At 34.6% G+C, this 12,400-nt stretch overlaps 1 protein-coding gene across 1 annotated transcript; it reads left to right on the top strand.

Moving 5' to 3' along the window:
- The first annotated feature begins 2,639 nt into the window (after positions 1-2,639).
- On the top strand, positions 2,640-12,158 carry LOC103936536 (protein STRICTOSIDINE SYNTHASE-LIKE 5-like). The gene is made up of 14 exons (XM_009346386.3): positions 2,640-3,246; positions 3,715-4,022; positions 4,224-4,356; positions 4,521-5,815; positions 6,150-6,295; positions 6,417-6,479; positions 7,567-7,604; positions 10,002-10,143; positions 10,346-10,374; positions 10,500-10,574; positions 11,080-11,168; positions 11,275-11,319; positions 11,538-11,610; positions 11,801-12,158. The coding sequence occupies exons 1-4, from the start codon at positions 2,797-2,799 to the stop codon at positions 4,800-4,802; spliced, it is 1,173 nt and encodes a 390-aa protein (XP_009344661.2). The 5' UTR covers positions 2,640-2,796; the 3' UTR covers positions 4,803-5,815; positions 6,150-6,295; positions 6,417-6,479; positions 7,567-7,604; positions 10,002-10,143; positions 10,346-10,374; positions 10,500-10,574; positions 11,080-11,168; positions 11,275-11,319; positions 11,538-11,610; positions 11,801-12,158.
- Positions 12,159-12,400: the final 242 nt, after the last annotated feature.

Genomic DNA, 12,400 nt, shown 5'->3' on the forward strand with positions numbered 1-12,400 from the left:
CATACATGGAAAAGCATGATTTAACAATTATGTTCTATGAAATGCTTTGAGATAACATGCTTACTGAGGTTATTTTGAATTATTACTATTTTTCCTATAACCTGTGTTCTTATAGAATATCTGATAGATGACGATATGATATTTAGGACATGTTTAGAATACCTCTTTATAGTATAGATGATGGATGACTTTATACTATGAAGTTGTTTTTCAAATATATGTATGTTCAATGGTTTTGTACTTACCTAGTGTTCCTAATTCTGCTACGGGACGAGGGATAGATTTTGGTCCGTCCCAAGCGACAATTATGGTGTTGGCATAAGGCTTAAAATGTGTTTCCTCTAGCTATTAACATAGGAATGGGGAGCTGGCATGGGGCCTGGGGGTAATTTTCCTCTCACTATTTGCTCAGAGACAAGGAGCTGGCATGGGGCCTGGAGGGATATTGGACATTCACTAGTGATTACGATATATATGATATATGTTTTGAGACATTGCACGGCATGTTAGGTTTCGGAAAACTTTTTTTTTATCATGATATATGTGTTTTCATAAAACCTGGGGGTTAGTAAGTTAATAACTATTTTATTATATCTATATCAACTTAGTCTACTCATGTTTGTTTTGCGCCCCATTTAGGAATTAGAATCGAGGCGTACAATCCCGGCATCAAAGCACTTCTGCATCGATACCTTCTAGTCCTCTCGGTGTAGGACCCATTCTTTTATTCATTTAATCTTTTATTTATTTCTTTTAGTATTCTAGTTAGTTGTATGCTTTGAACTCATTCCTCATTTGCATATTAATTATATTTAAATTTATAAGTCCTATTTATTCCTTTTTCTCTGCATTTGCATTCAATAAATGGCTTTCGTCATCCTTGGGTGTCCGCCAACACGTGCCTATCTTGGTATTCAGGGAATATTGGGATCGAGACGTGTCACTTTGCCTCACAATGGGTTAACAATAATGTGATTCAATTAATTGTTTATTAAATATTATTTTCTCTATTCTTAATGTAAATTCTATAGAGATTGATTTTATTATATGAATTCAGCTGCTTTAATTGATTTATGAGGTGTTTCTTTTAGCATGATCTAAGATTATTCATTTACTTCGAATATTTGACTTTTCATATAACATGATTTAAAAACATGTAGATCGCGCGTAGCATGTCATGATTCAAAAAATATCTTTTATACATGCGTGAGCGCGTGCATGAAGGCTAGTAAAGAAGAAAATACACTTGAAGAAGCCAATACGGCATTTCAAGTGTCAACGAGTTAGAAATATTACCTAACCAGATTTAAAAACTGTGTTAATTGCATGATCAATAACTCCCCCAATCCATATCATTTATTCGGCAAACATTATATATGTGTTTCAAATATATTAAAAAATGTCTCACTTGCATGATGAACATGCATGTGTGAGGCCTGCATGCACGCGTTCAGAGTTTCCAAAAAATGATTTGATAAAAACTAAGAGTATTTTGGTAATTTTATTCTTATTTGATGGAGTTTTTTAAGGAATGATCAAAATGATTGATGGTTGACAAAATCAGGGTCTAATTCTATTGATTTCAAATCTCAATGATTAAAGCGATGAATTATGCAAATCTCAATGATCATTTTGGCTAAAAAGCCCAATATAATTGAAATGAACAAAACTTGGCTGTTGAACAATGAGCAGCAACTCCTGCTGTTGGCCAATCACAGATGAACACATGTCCAAGTAATTGATTTTTTAATCACAGATTAGACACGTGTTCATCTGTGATTGTCTAGTAGCAGGAGTTGTTTCTCATTTTTAACCAAGTAGTCACCAATTGAGATGAGTTTCATGAGACAAATTGAGTATGAAATTGAGTTTCAAGGGGTATTGATGTGATAAGCCATTTGGTTTTGCCGATTTTGTTTTTTTAGAAAAGATCCTCTTTGGATTCATTTTGTGAGAATCTTAAAGATCTCTATATTATAGTCGTTCATCGTACATCATGTGTTAGTTTTTGTCAAGTACTATTTGTATTTAATTTTAAATAAAAAAGTTAAATAATTTTTTACCGCATGATGCACAATGAATAACGATAATATGAACACAATTCCAACCCGAATGGAATCCAAATCGTTTTTCAGTAAGAGTAAATTTTTAGATTGGTCCCACCTCCCACGTGCATGACATAAATAATAGACCATAACTGCAACCATAGGAATTTTCATAGAATGAGGATCCTCTCTCTCCGGATTTTTTTTACTCTTCAGATCTTCTTTGTAAGGATTTGAGAATTCTTAAATTGTATCGGTTAATCGTAAATCGTACGATTAATTTTTATCAAATACTATTTACATTTAATTTTAAATAAAAATGTTTAAAATAATTTTTAACTACAAACATACATAATTTGAAAATTCTTTAAGATCCAAGAGAATTCGAGGGGGAACCTCATTCATTTTCATATCCTCGAAGGTCTACATTTCTATGTCCAGAAATTATTAAATAGACCTGCAGACTTAAATTATCGTGTTTGTCCTCTTATATTCAAATTTAAAATATTAAACTAAATTCGGATAAATTGCTTTGAAAAATTATGAATACCATATACGGCAATCACAATCAACTCATATTTAACGGTTAAATTTATCATGCAGGCCGCGATCCCAGTTAACCAATTTAAGATATTTGTGCCTGAAACTAGTTACTCAAAAAGAAAATCGTAATTATATATAACCTACTTACTCTGATAGATACATAGATCTCTCTAGACCGAGTTACCAAACCTCACTGAGTCACTAAGCAATGCACTCCCCTTCTCCAGCCCAAGCTTCCGACGACTCTCATCCCACTCCCACAAGAAAAACGCCATGGCACTCACCTTTTCTCATCTTCTTAGTACTGGCTCCAGTAGCAATAGCCCTACTCATTTACCGACTCGACACGCTCGACCCAGCTTCCCTGCCACTTCACGAGTTGACTCAGCCAGTCGCAGCTGCTCCGAAGCGTAATGCTCATATGCTCAAAGGGTCGGAGTTTGTGGGTGTCGGGGCTTTGGTGGCACCGGAAGACGTGGCTTACGATCCGAAGACGGGACTTATTTATACGGGATGTGCTGACGGGTGGGTTAAGCGAGTCACGCTGAACGAGTCGGCTGCTGACTCGGTGGTGGAGAACTGGGTGTTCACAGGCGGGAGACCGCTCGGAATTGCTCACGGCGCTGACAAGGAGGTTTACGTGGCTGACACCGATAAGGTCAGCCTGATCCTAATTCACAGCACTTTTTTTGTGTTTAGCAATAAAGTATATTCTGATTTTGTTCGTATGTTTATGTTGTCAATTTTCACGTACACATGGACACGTGAACTGAAAACGTAATCAAGGTTTACGTAAAGAGATAATGCTTGCACTGAGTATAAGACGTTGTGAATCACAAAATAAGTTGAATAACATACTCAATTAAGAAATGTAATTGAATTTGTGAAACTTTGATGATAAGTTTGTATTTCTTGAGTACATGTTATATGTTAGTGGGATCATCCTGTCACTTTACCAATGTAGTGATTTTCACTCTCGTTTTCGCCTGAACCCCTCATCTTATTTCAGTTCTTTGTTTTTTTATTTTTTTATTTATTCAATCCAAGGGCTACAGAGGAAAAGTACTGAGAGAACCACTCATTTTCCATCAACAAAATTTTACTCTTTTTTTTGGGTGTTTATCAGGGGCTACTGAAGATAAGTGAGGAGGGAATAATCGAACTGCTGGCAGATGAGGCCGAGGGTGTAAAATTCAAGCTAACAGATTTTGTAGATGTAGCAGAAGATGGTATGATTTATTTCACAGATGCTTCATACAAATACAGCTTGGATGAGTTCATGTTGGACATTTTGGAAGGTAGACCCTACGGTAGATTTCTGAGCTACAATCCGATGACCAAAGAGACCAAAGTGCTCGTTCGCAACCTGTACTTTGCTAATGGAGTTGCAGTCTCTCCAGATCAAAACTATGTCATCTTCTGCGAAACTGTCATGTATGTTTTCAGACTTACACTTTTTATCGGTAGTGATTCTCACATTCTCAAACGTTTTATGCTTTTATGTATATTCAATCTATAGCTAAAAGAAAGAATGAAAAGCGCAAGGCAAGAAAAGGGGGGTGCGAAAATCACGTTGTATCCTATTTAAGTATATGTGACAAAGTTTTAGATTATGCTATGTGGTTAATATTGCAGGAGAAGGTGTAGGAAATATTACCTGGAAGGCACTAAAAAAGGGGGTGTAGAAAACTTTATCGACCATTTACCGGGCATGCCTGATAATATCAGATATGATGGAGAAGGCCATTACTGGATTGCACTGGCCACGGTAAGATTTCTTCTTTATTTTTTGAAAAATCACATCAATCTGTTAGTAATGAATAGAGTATCGCTCAAGTAAATGTTCTATTGCTAGACAAATCCCGGTCTGTAAATTTCGACCACAAATTCTTGGATGCATATTCCTGTCATTTTTCTATGACAAATTGCCAGGATGTTAAACCATACTGGGATCTAGCACTTCGATATCCTTTTATTCGGAAAGTCCTAGCGATCGTGAAGCGGTATGCAGGAGGCAGGCCACATTTGGAGAAGAATGCGGGCGTATTTGTTGTGAATTTGGATGGTGAGCCGATTGCTCACTACTCTGATCCTGAGTTAATTCTCATTACAAGTGGGATCAAGATTGGAAAGTACCTCTACTGCGGTTCCGTCGTCTATCCCTACATTATCCGCCTCGATCTGGATCAACATCCTGCACATGCCACCACATGAGCTAATACCTAGCCCCTTGGTATAATCTTCAACACGTACGGAATGGTATTGTAGCTTCACTAGAGAAACTTAAGCATAGACTATAGATGCAATGGTAGTGTTTGGTTTATGTAATTTTGCCTTGGTTTATGATTGTGAAACGAATGTATGACACCTTTTGAGGAAATGAAATTTACTAATGTATTTTTTTTCAAAAGAAAAAAAAAATTAACAATTCAATCGTTAACAATCATATTATTTAATTTACTAAATTTGATTTAAAATTTAGTTTATCTAACAAAGTTGTTGATGTGAATAAACCATTTAGTTTTGTCAATTTTGTTTTGATAATTTGACAATAATAGATTATATCCATACAGGCAATGTTAAGAAGACCATGCATGACATAAATAGTAGACCATAACTGAAGTTCTACATTTCTATATCCAGAAATTATTAAATAGACCTGCAGACTTTAATTATCGTGTTTGTCCTCTTATATTCAAATTTAAAATTTATATCTACTAAAACTCAGCAGATTAGCACTGTTCATCATGTGAGAGGGTGCACTATTCATCAACAATGAAAGGTTTCTGCTTTGGTTGCCGTAATGTTCACACTTTGCTACAGGAAAAAGTCTGTTTTGTCCTTCTTGGCCTCGTGTTTATCGTCAGTATTGGATTCGGTTCTTATTGCCTGCTTTGTACAACTAAAGGGATAAAGTAAGGGAACTTTTAATGAAAATTTCTCGATACTATTTAGTTTAATAAAAAAATTATTTTTTTATATTAAAAAATTAATTATAATACTATTTATCAATGTTTTCAATTTCTTTTCATTAATTTTTCTATAAAGTGAGATTCTTTGACAAAAAAAATAAGATTAAAAAAATGTAAGGGCTCCATCTGTCCCCCTCCCTCTCATCTCATCTGGGAAAGGAAGATAGGTGGAAAAGTAGAACTCTTCCATTTGCTTCCACAGATATCTCGAGCTCTCTCTCAAGCCCAGAACCCTAGCCTCTGCAAGGGAATAAGGTTCGTCTCTCGCTCTCTCCTTCTCTCTCACACATTTTTTTTTTTCCAATTTGGGACGTGTTGTCTTCTCCTTTTCCATCTCCATCCCTGCCCAACTTGCCAAATCTCTCCTGGGAACCTTCCACCATGTTGTTTTTTTATATGAAAACTAATAAAAAGAACTTGGAAACTTTGAGTTTTAACGATAAGGACAAAATAAAAGGTAAAGTGAATAACACCAGAATTAACTTTTTAGTGTAAAAATGTGGTTTTTCGTTAAAGTGAATAATACGGGGAGATTTTGGTTAAAGTTCCTGTTTTTTATCTACATCAGTGGCTTCTTTTTGGTTAGCAGAGGGACGACTATTCAAGGATTCATCATGTCCGCTGGTTGTATTCACCCTAACCCACAGAGGAAATGAAGGCACAAGTCCTTAGGCGCCTTGAAGCAAGTCTGGCACTCATCTCAGTCTACGCGTTTGCAAACCATTTGTGCTTTAGGTATATAATTTCAAGTTCTCCTTTTCATTTTCTATTGATGAGAGTTTTGATTTTTTGTGTGTTGTGGAGGTTAAATGTGTTGGAAACTAAAATTACAAATTTTGTTTTGTTTGGATGTCAGGCAAGAATCACCCCCCAAGACATTGCAGGGCATGAGGGTACAATTAGGATTGGAGATATGTAGGTATATATTGATTTGATTTTTGTTGTATTGGTTGAAGCTTTGTAAACAGTACTAGAGTTGTTAAATTTGTCCACCATATATATTCTCCAAATTATGACTCAATGTTGTTGTTGATGTTACTTGGTAATGGGGTTTCTTAAGGTAGACTGTTATCAAGTTCGAATTTTCCAATTTTCTTTCTGCAAATTATTTCTTGTTTTAGGAACTGCAATTGTATAATTTTAAGTGATTGAAAATTGGATTTGGTGAATCTCTGTTTATTTTTTCTTTTAATATTTTTATTAATTGCCTTATACAGCATTTCTGTAATTTATGTTGAATTACAATCAAATGATGAATCTTCATTTTACTTAGGTAGCATTTTTTCACATATAATTTGGCTGACCATTTTAACTGTCAAACCATGTTGTTTTAGTTCATGCTACTAATCATGCATTCGGTAGATTTATGTATACAACACCGTTTAAATGCTAATCCATTACTAACATAATGCGGTCTTTACAGATAAAGTAATGGATTCTTTACAAGGACTTATTAGCAATTCATTATTTTATATAATAATTTGGATAAAATATCGATGAGAAATAATATATATACCAAATAAAAATCTCTAAACTCTCTTTGTTTTGTTTCTTCTCTATTTATATTATAACACTGTTTTAATTGCTTTGCTTTGTTTTTCTCAATTTCTATTAGATGTTCTTTGCAGATATGAATAGTTATTTTATTTATTTTTTTGGCTTTTAAAACGAAGCAAGTGATTTTGAGTAAGTTTTTCCAGCTGTTGCAGGTTTGCCTTTTGTTGATGAGATCTAGGTTTTTAGGGATTTATGGATTTTTTTTAGCTTTTAAGTGTTGGGGATTTGTCCTTTTGGAATTTTTGTTTGCTGCCCTTGGATTTTTGAATTGTTACAATTTATAATTCATTTTTACCAAAAAAATTTATAATTCATCTGAATCGTTTTTAATAAATCAGTGTTATCACGTAGACCAGTTTACATAGTGAAACTTTATGTTGGGTTTTTTTTCAATCTTTCTTATATTATATTTGTTCTGACTTTTGATCAATTTGAATATGTCGATAAAGCTGCCCGTGATAATGGAAATCACTCTCAAAGGCTGTGGGTAATTCTCTGCTTTTAATATTTTGTATTTAGGAGTGTAAATTTTAATTTATGAATGGGTCTTTTGTTTAAATTTTGTTATTGTGATTTTGGGGGTTTTGTTTTTGGCTTTAGGAAATCGTGGTTCCAACTGTTGAGAGGCCAGCATAAGAAAGAATGCACCGGACTTAGGGTTAGTTTAGTATTGCTGTGTTTTAAAAAAAAAATACAGCTTTTGTTGTGCTTTAAAAATAATCAGTTGTAAAATAAAGCAGTTGAGTAATTTGTAAACTTTTATTGTAAAAGTGCTTTTAACAAAAAAATCATTGTTCAAGTTTTTGGTAAACTTTTATGTAAAATTGCTGTGATTATGTTAAATGACTAAAAAAGTATAATGTTAAATGTGATATATTAATTTTTCTTATTTATAAATTTCATCTTCAATCTTCATCATTTATCTTTATTTTATTTTTTTATTTATAATTTTAGCTTCCATCTCTCTCGTTTATCTTTGTTTTATATTTATTTATATTTTTATCTTCATTCTCCATCTCAAATGGAATCGTGCAATTAAAATGAGACCAAAGTCATCTTCTTCCTTGCGCTCGACTATGCAAAAAAAAAGAAAGAAAAAATGCGATTCCGGCATCTTCATGTACGCCTGCCTAGCCCCTGCTCAGACTTGCATACCTTTTCCTAGTCCTTCCTAGTCCCACCAGGCATCCTGCTTTCCGATTTTGTGGCTGATTCGGAAGGGGTAGATTATCCAATGAGACCAGAGGGGCACCTGGGCTTCATTTCAGGTGAGGGGAGGGGCGCGTTGCCCCTCATGTCCCTTTGTAGCTTTGCCTATGCTCTAGCCCTTTAGATCGCAAGCGTTTCACCCTTGGAACAGTTCCCGTAAAGCAGAAATCTTCATAAGATCATCCTCCCCAATAACATAATCGCCGGTGGCCTTGAATTCCTCGCGAAGCCGGACTCGATTCGTCCTCTTGAACAATTGGATTCGAAGATCTGATACGATGAAGGGAGCGAGAAGGAGAAACGAAGATGGTATAATTGGGTTTTAAAAAGTTTCATTAAACTTTACTATTCATCCGCCTACTTTAAAAAAAAGCAGGTTTTGAGAAGCAGCAAAATGCTGGTTCCCTTTTTCTATTTATTTTAGTTGGAACTTTGAAAAGAAGAGCTTATTTTTACATTTATCAAACACATTTTACACCCCCAACTTTTTTTCATAATTGCTTTTTTTATAATTTCAACTGTGCCAAATTAGCACTTATAGCTAGGTGAGAGGTTTATTTATTTATCTCTTAACATTTCCTAATAACATGCTGTTGCTCCAAGAAAGAAACATTTGGTGCTGTACTGAACAATATTCTCATCCATTGTACAAACAAGAACAGTGTTCCTTCATATCCAATGGGGAATAGCAGGCTGACCATTCTGTATGTAAATAGCAAGACATTTGATAATGTTCTTTGTATAAATTGTATAATAACCAAGAACATAGTCTATTGTGTTTAGTATTTGTACAGTAAAAAACCTCAGGATTAAAAACTTAATTTATAAGTTGCGAATGAATTGCTTTGGTTGCATTAGCGTTTGTAAATCAATTTTTGACTCGAACATTATTTATAAAGATTGCAGTTTCATAATCTTTTATATAATTTTTAATCTCCATAATCGCGCGGGTACAGGTTCTAGTTCATATATGCAAAAACAAAACTCAGCGTTACTGTTTATTAACAGTAAAATAGCGAAAATGCCCTCCAAATTTTTTTCCTCAACGTTTTCTTTTAACTTTTCCACAGTGCAAGGACGATTCTGCCCTTGGTAACCATGCGTCTGTCATCGGTGGTTGTTCCGCTCCATTTCTTCTCTGCCTTTTGTTTGACTGCGGCTCTCCCCATCTCCCTCTTTCGCCTCACTCTTCTCTGCGCCAAGCAGCTCGATTTAGGGCTTCACCATTTCTCTTCAAATCAAGGTATCTATTTCTCTCCCTATTTTCCCAATCAAGGTTTCCCTCTCTCTCTGGGGAAAAACCCTAGATCTCACCACTGCCGGAGAGTCGAAGCTCGGCCCTTCGAGCTTCAATCCGCCTTGCCGATCGCCTCCTCTCGGCGCCTTCACCTACACCGCTCTGGTAAATCTCCCAACTTTTCCCCCAATTCTTTTTTCTCTCTATTTCTGCGCTTTCGAAAGGTTTCAGATTTTCGCCTTCGCTTATGTTTCTGAAAGGACCTTGATTTTGTGTTTAATTCAGCTTGTTGCGTCGTGAATTTTGAATCTTTAGCCTGATTATGCTGCAATTAATTTCAATTTGTGGGTTCGAGTAAATTCCGCACCTTTTCTTTTCGTTCTTTAATTTTTGAGTTCGATCTGTTGAGACTTTTGTTCTACCAAATTTGAGTTGCAGCAGAAGGAAGCTAGGAGGTGCAGCAACTGGAAGTCGGATTTCACTCTCGTGGCTGCAATTAGATCAAGTTGTGGCTGATTTGATTTGAGCACGCACAGATTGTTTTCGAGGTTTTTGACTCCTACCCTTCCAGAAACTTGAGGTACGAAAATTTCAAATTTTTTTTGTGTTTTTGATTTATTTTCAGTGTTAATTTTTGATAAACCCATTTAGAATTTGATCTGGGTTTTGCCTGGATTCCAGAGTAAAAACCTTGAAACTTGAAGGTCTAAAAATTTCAATTATTTTTATTTTTATTTATTTTCAGTGTTACTCTCTGATTAATATTATTTTGGGTTTTGCAGAAATGCTATTCTTGCGGAAGACCTGCCATGTAAGTGATTTAATTTTTGCTTTTCGAATTTCTACTTTTCATACATAATTATGAATATGTAGATGATTTGTGGGTAATTTTTTTTTTTTTTAACTTAATCTCCAATTCAAAGTGGGTAATTGCAGATTGATTGATCTGTTTCTTCGTCGTCGATTCAGCTGCTCGCCTGGCTTCATCGCAGAAGGATGTGTTTGCTACTGGTATGTTTTGCTATTGTTTCTCTCACTGGTAATTGTGTGTTTTGTGTGTTGATTTAGCATCTCAAGCATATACGGATTTCTATCAGTCTTTGAAGTTTGATTGATCTAAAACTATAATATATGTGTGTGTGTGTATATATATATATATATATTCGAATAGGGATAAGATGTAAAACAGTGAGAGTATATTTAGGGGTTAAAATTTTTTATTTCTCCCTGCAAGACAAAATATAAATTCCATTGCTGCAACTTCCATTGAAATTGTAATATCTACGATTAGATCATTGCTATGTACAACTCTTAATTAGAATAGCAGCAAATACAATTTTCAAACTTTGAGTCATGTTGCCTTTTCAAGCTTTCAGTCATGCACTAATGATTCTGGAAAAGCAGTTATATCATTGTTTCTTTGAAATATCAGATATTCAATATAACAATGTAAACCTTGCTAATTAATGTTGGTTAAGTACTGATTGTTTCCTCGCTCACCTTACCATTACCCTAGCGAGCTTCCTCTCACCATCTCCACAGCCCACTTCGCCCAGCTTGATTCATCGTCTCAACCATCTCAACATTGACCATGAGACCTTCTAGGTTCAATCTCTGTCTCTAGAAATTCAGTTTTTCCTTTCTTTTGATTTATTTTTAAATTTTACATGTTCTTGTTCATGAGTTGGTTTATTGAATTTGACAAAATCAGGTGTTAGATCAAACTGTACCTTCAACCCTCGAGAAGATGATCAAGGTGAAGGTGGAATGAGCATTTGTAGATCCTATCAATCTTCAATTTTTAGTTTTCTTGCTTTTATTTTAGTTTTTTTTTTTTTTATTGCTAAGTTTAACTATCAGTACCCACTACTAATATCTTGGTTTGTTAATTAAAAAATGTGTCCATTCGAATCGCAAAATTTAGAACATTTATTGAAGGAATTCTGATTTCAGCCTTATGGACTTTACAAATAGGAAGCAGAAGAGACAATAATAAGTACAAAATGATGCTTTTGGCTCCCACTTTTGAGGTTACTACCATGAGCAGGTACAACAGGCAACTGGTCAGCTTAAGAAAAAAGATTTTTTTTTTCTTAATTATGTACAAAGTTTGAATTTTAAATTCTGGGTTGGATTCAGTTCTTCATTTAATTTGATGGTTTGAATTAGATGGAAGAAGTTTGCTTTCATTAATGCATAAATTATTGATTGTTTTAGTTAAGATGCTAATTTTGCAGGTATTAACAAACCAGTTCAATTTGCTTTCAAGTTGATGAGGTTGTGATTGTGGATGCTGACATGATTATCCGCAAGCAGATTGTTCCTTGGGAACTTGGGTGCTGAGAAAAGCAAGACTCTTGCATCATATTAGTTAACCAGATTATAAATGATGCTAGTAGGTATATTACTACTGCATCTTTTTTCATGTAATTACCTATGATAGCACTTGTATGTGGGCAATCTATATATTCTTAAATATGTGATGCAAATCATTTTCTTTGTTTATTGGATATTAAAGATGTAAATGTACTAAATTGGAAGCTCAAATATTGAATAACATAATGTACACCCAAACACATGGTACAATTTGACACATTTTCAACGTCTTCAACCATGTTTCAAACCAGCAGCAACACGCGGATACAATTTGCTAGTATTAAACTAAAATTCGGATAAATTGCTTTGAAAAATTATGGTTACTATATATATGGCAATCACAATCAACTCATATCTAACGGTTGAATTTGTCTTGCAGGCTGCGATCCTAGTCAATCAATTTAAGATATTTGATAAAGTAAGATTGAATATGTATTCGAGGCGTACACGTAACTAAGTAC

Source organism: the organism of the source record quoted next, unplaced genomic scaffold (genome assembly GCF_019419815.1).
Source record: "Pyrus x bretschneideri cultivar Hongxiangsu unplaced genomic scaffold, Pyrus_bretschneideri_v1 Contig8, whole genome shotgun sequence".
NCBI lineage: Eukaryota > Viridiplantae > Streptophyta > Magnoliopsida > Rosales > Rosaceae > Pyrus > Pyrus x bretschneideri.

Bases quoted from the DNA above. Each gene is read 5' to 3' on its own strand.
- LOC103936536 (XM_009346386.3), top strand. From the start codon at position 2,797: ATGCACTCCCCTTCTCCAGCCCAAGCTTCCGACGACTCTCATCCCACT. The intron at 4,023-4,223 runs GTATGTTTTCAG...TTAATATTGCAG, and splicing joins ATCTTCTGCGAAACTGTCAT to GAGAAGGTGTAGGAAATATT. The intron at 4,357-4,520 runs GTAAGATTTCTT...ACAAATTGCCAG, and splicing joins ACTGGATTGCACTGGCCACG to GATGTTAAACCATACTGGGA.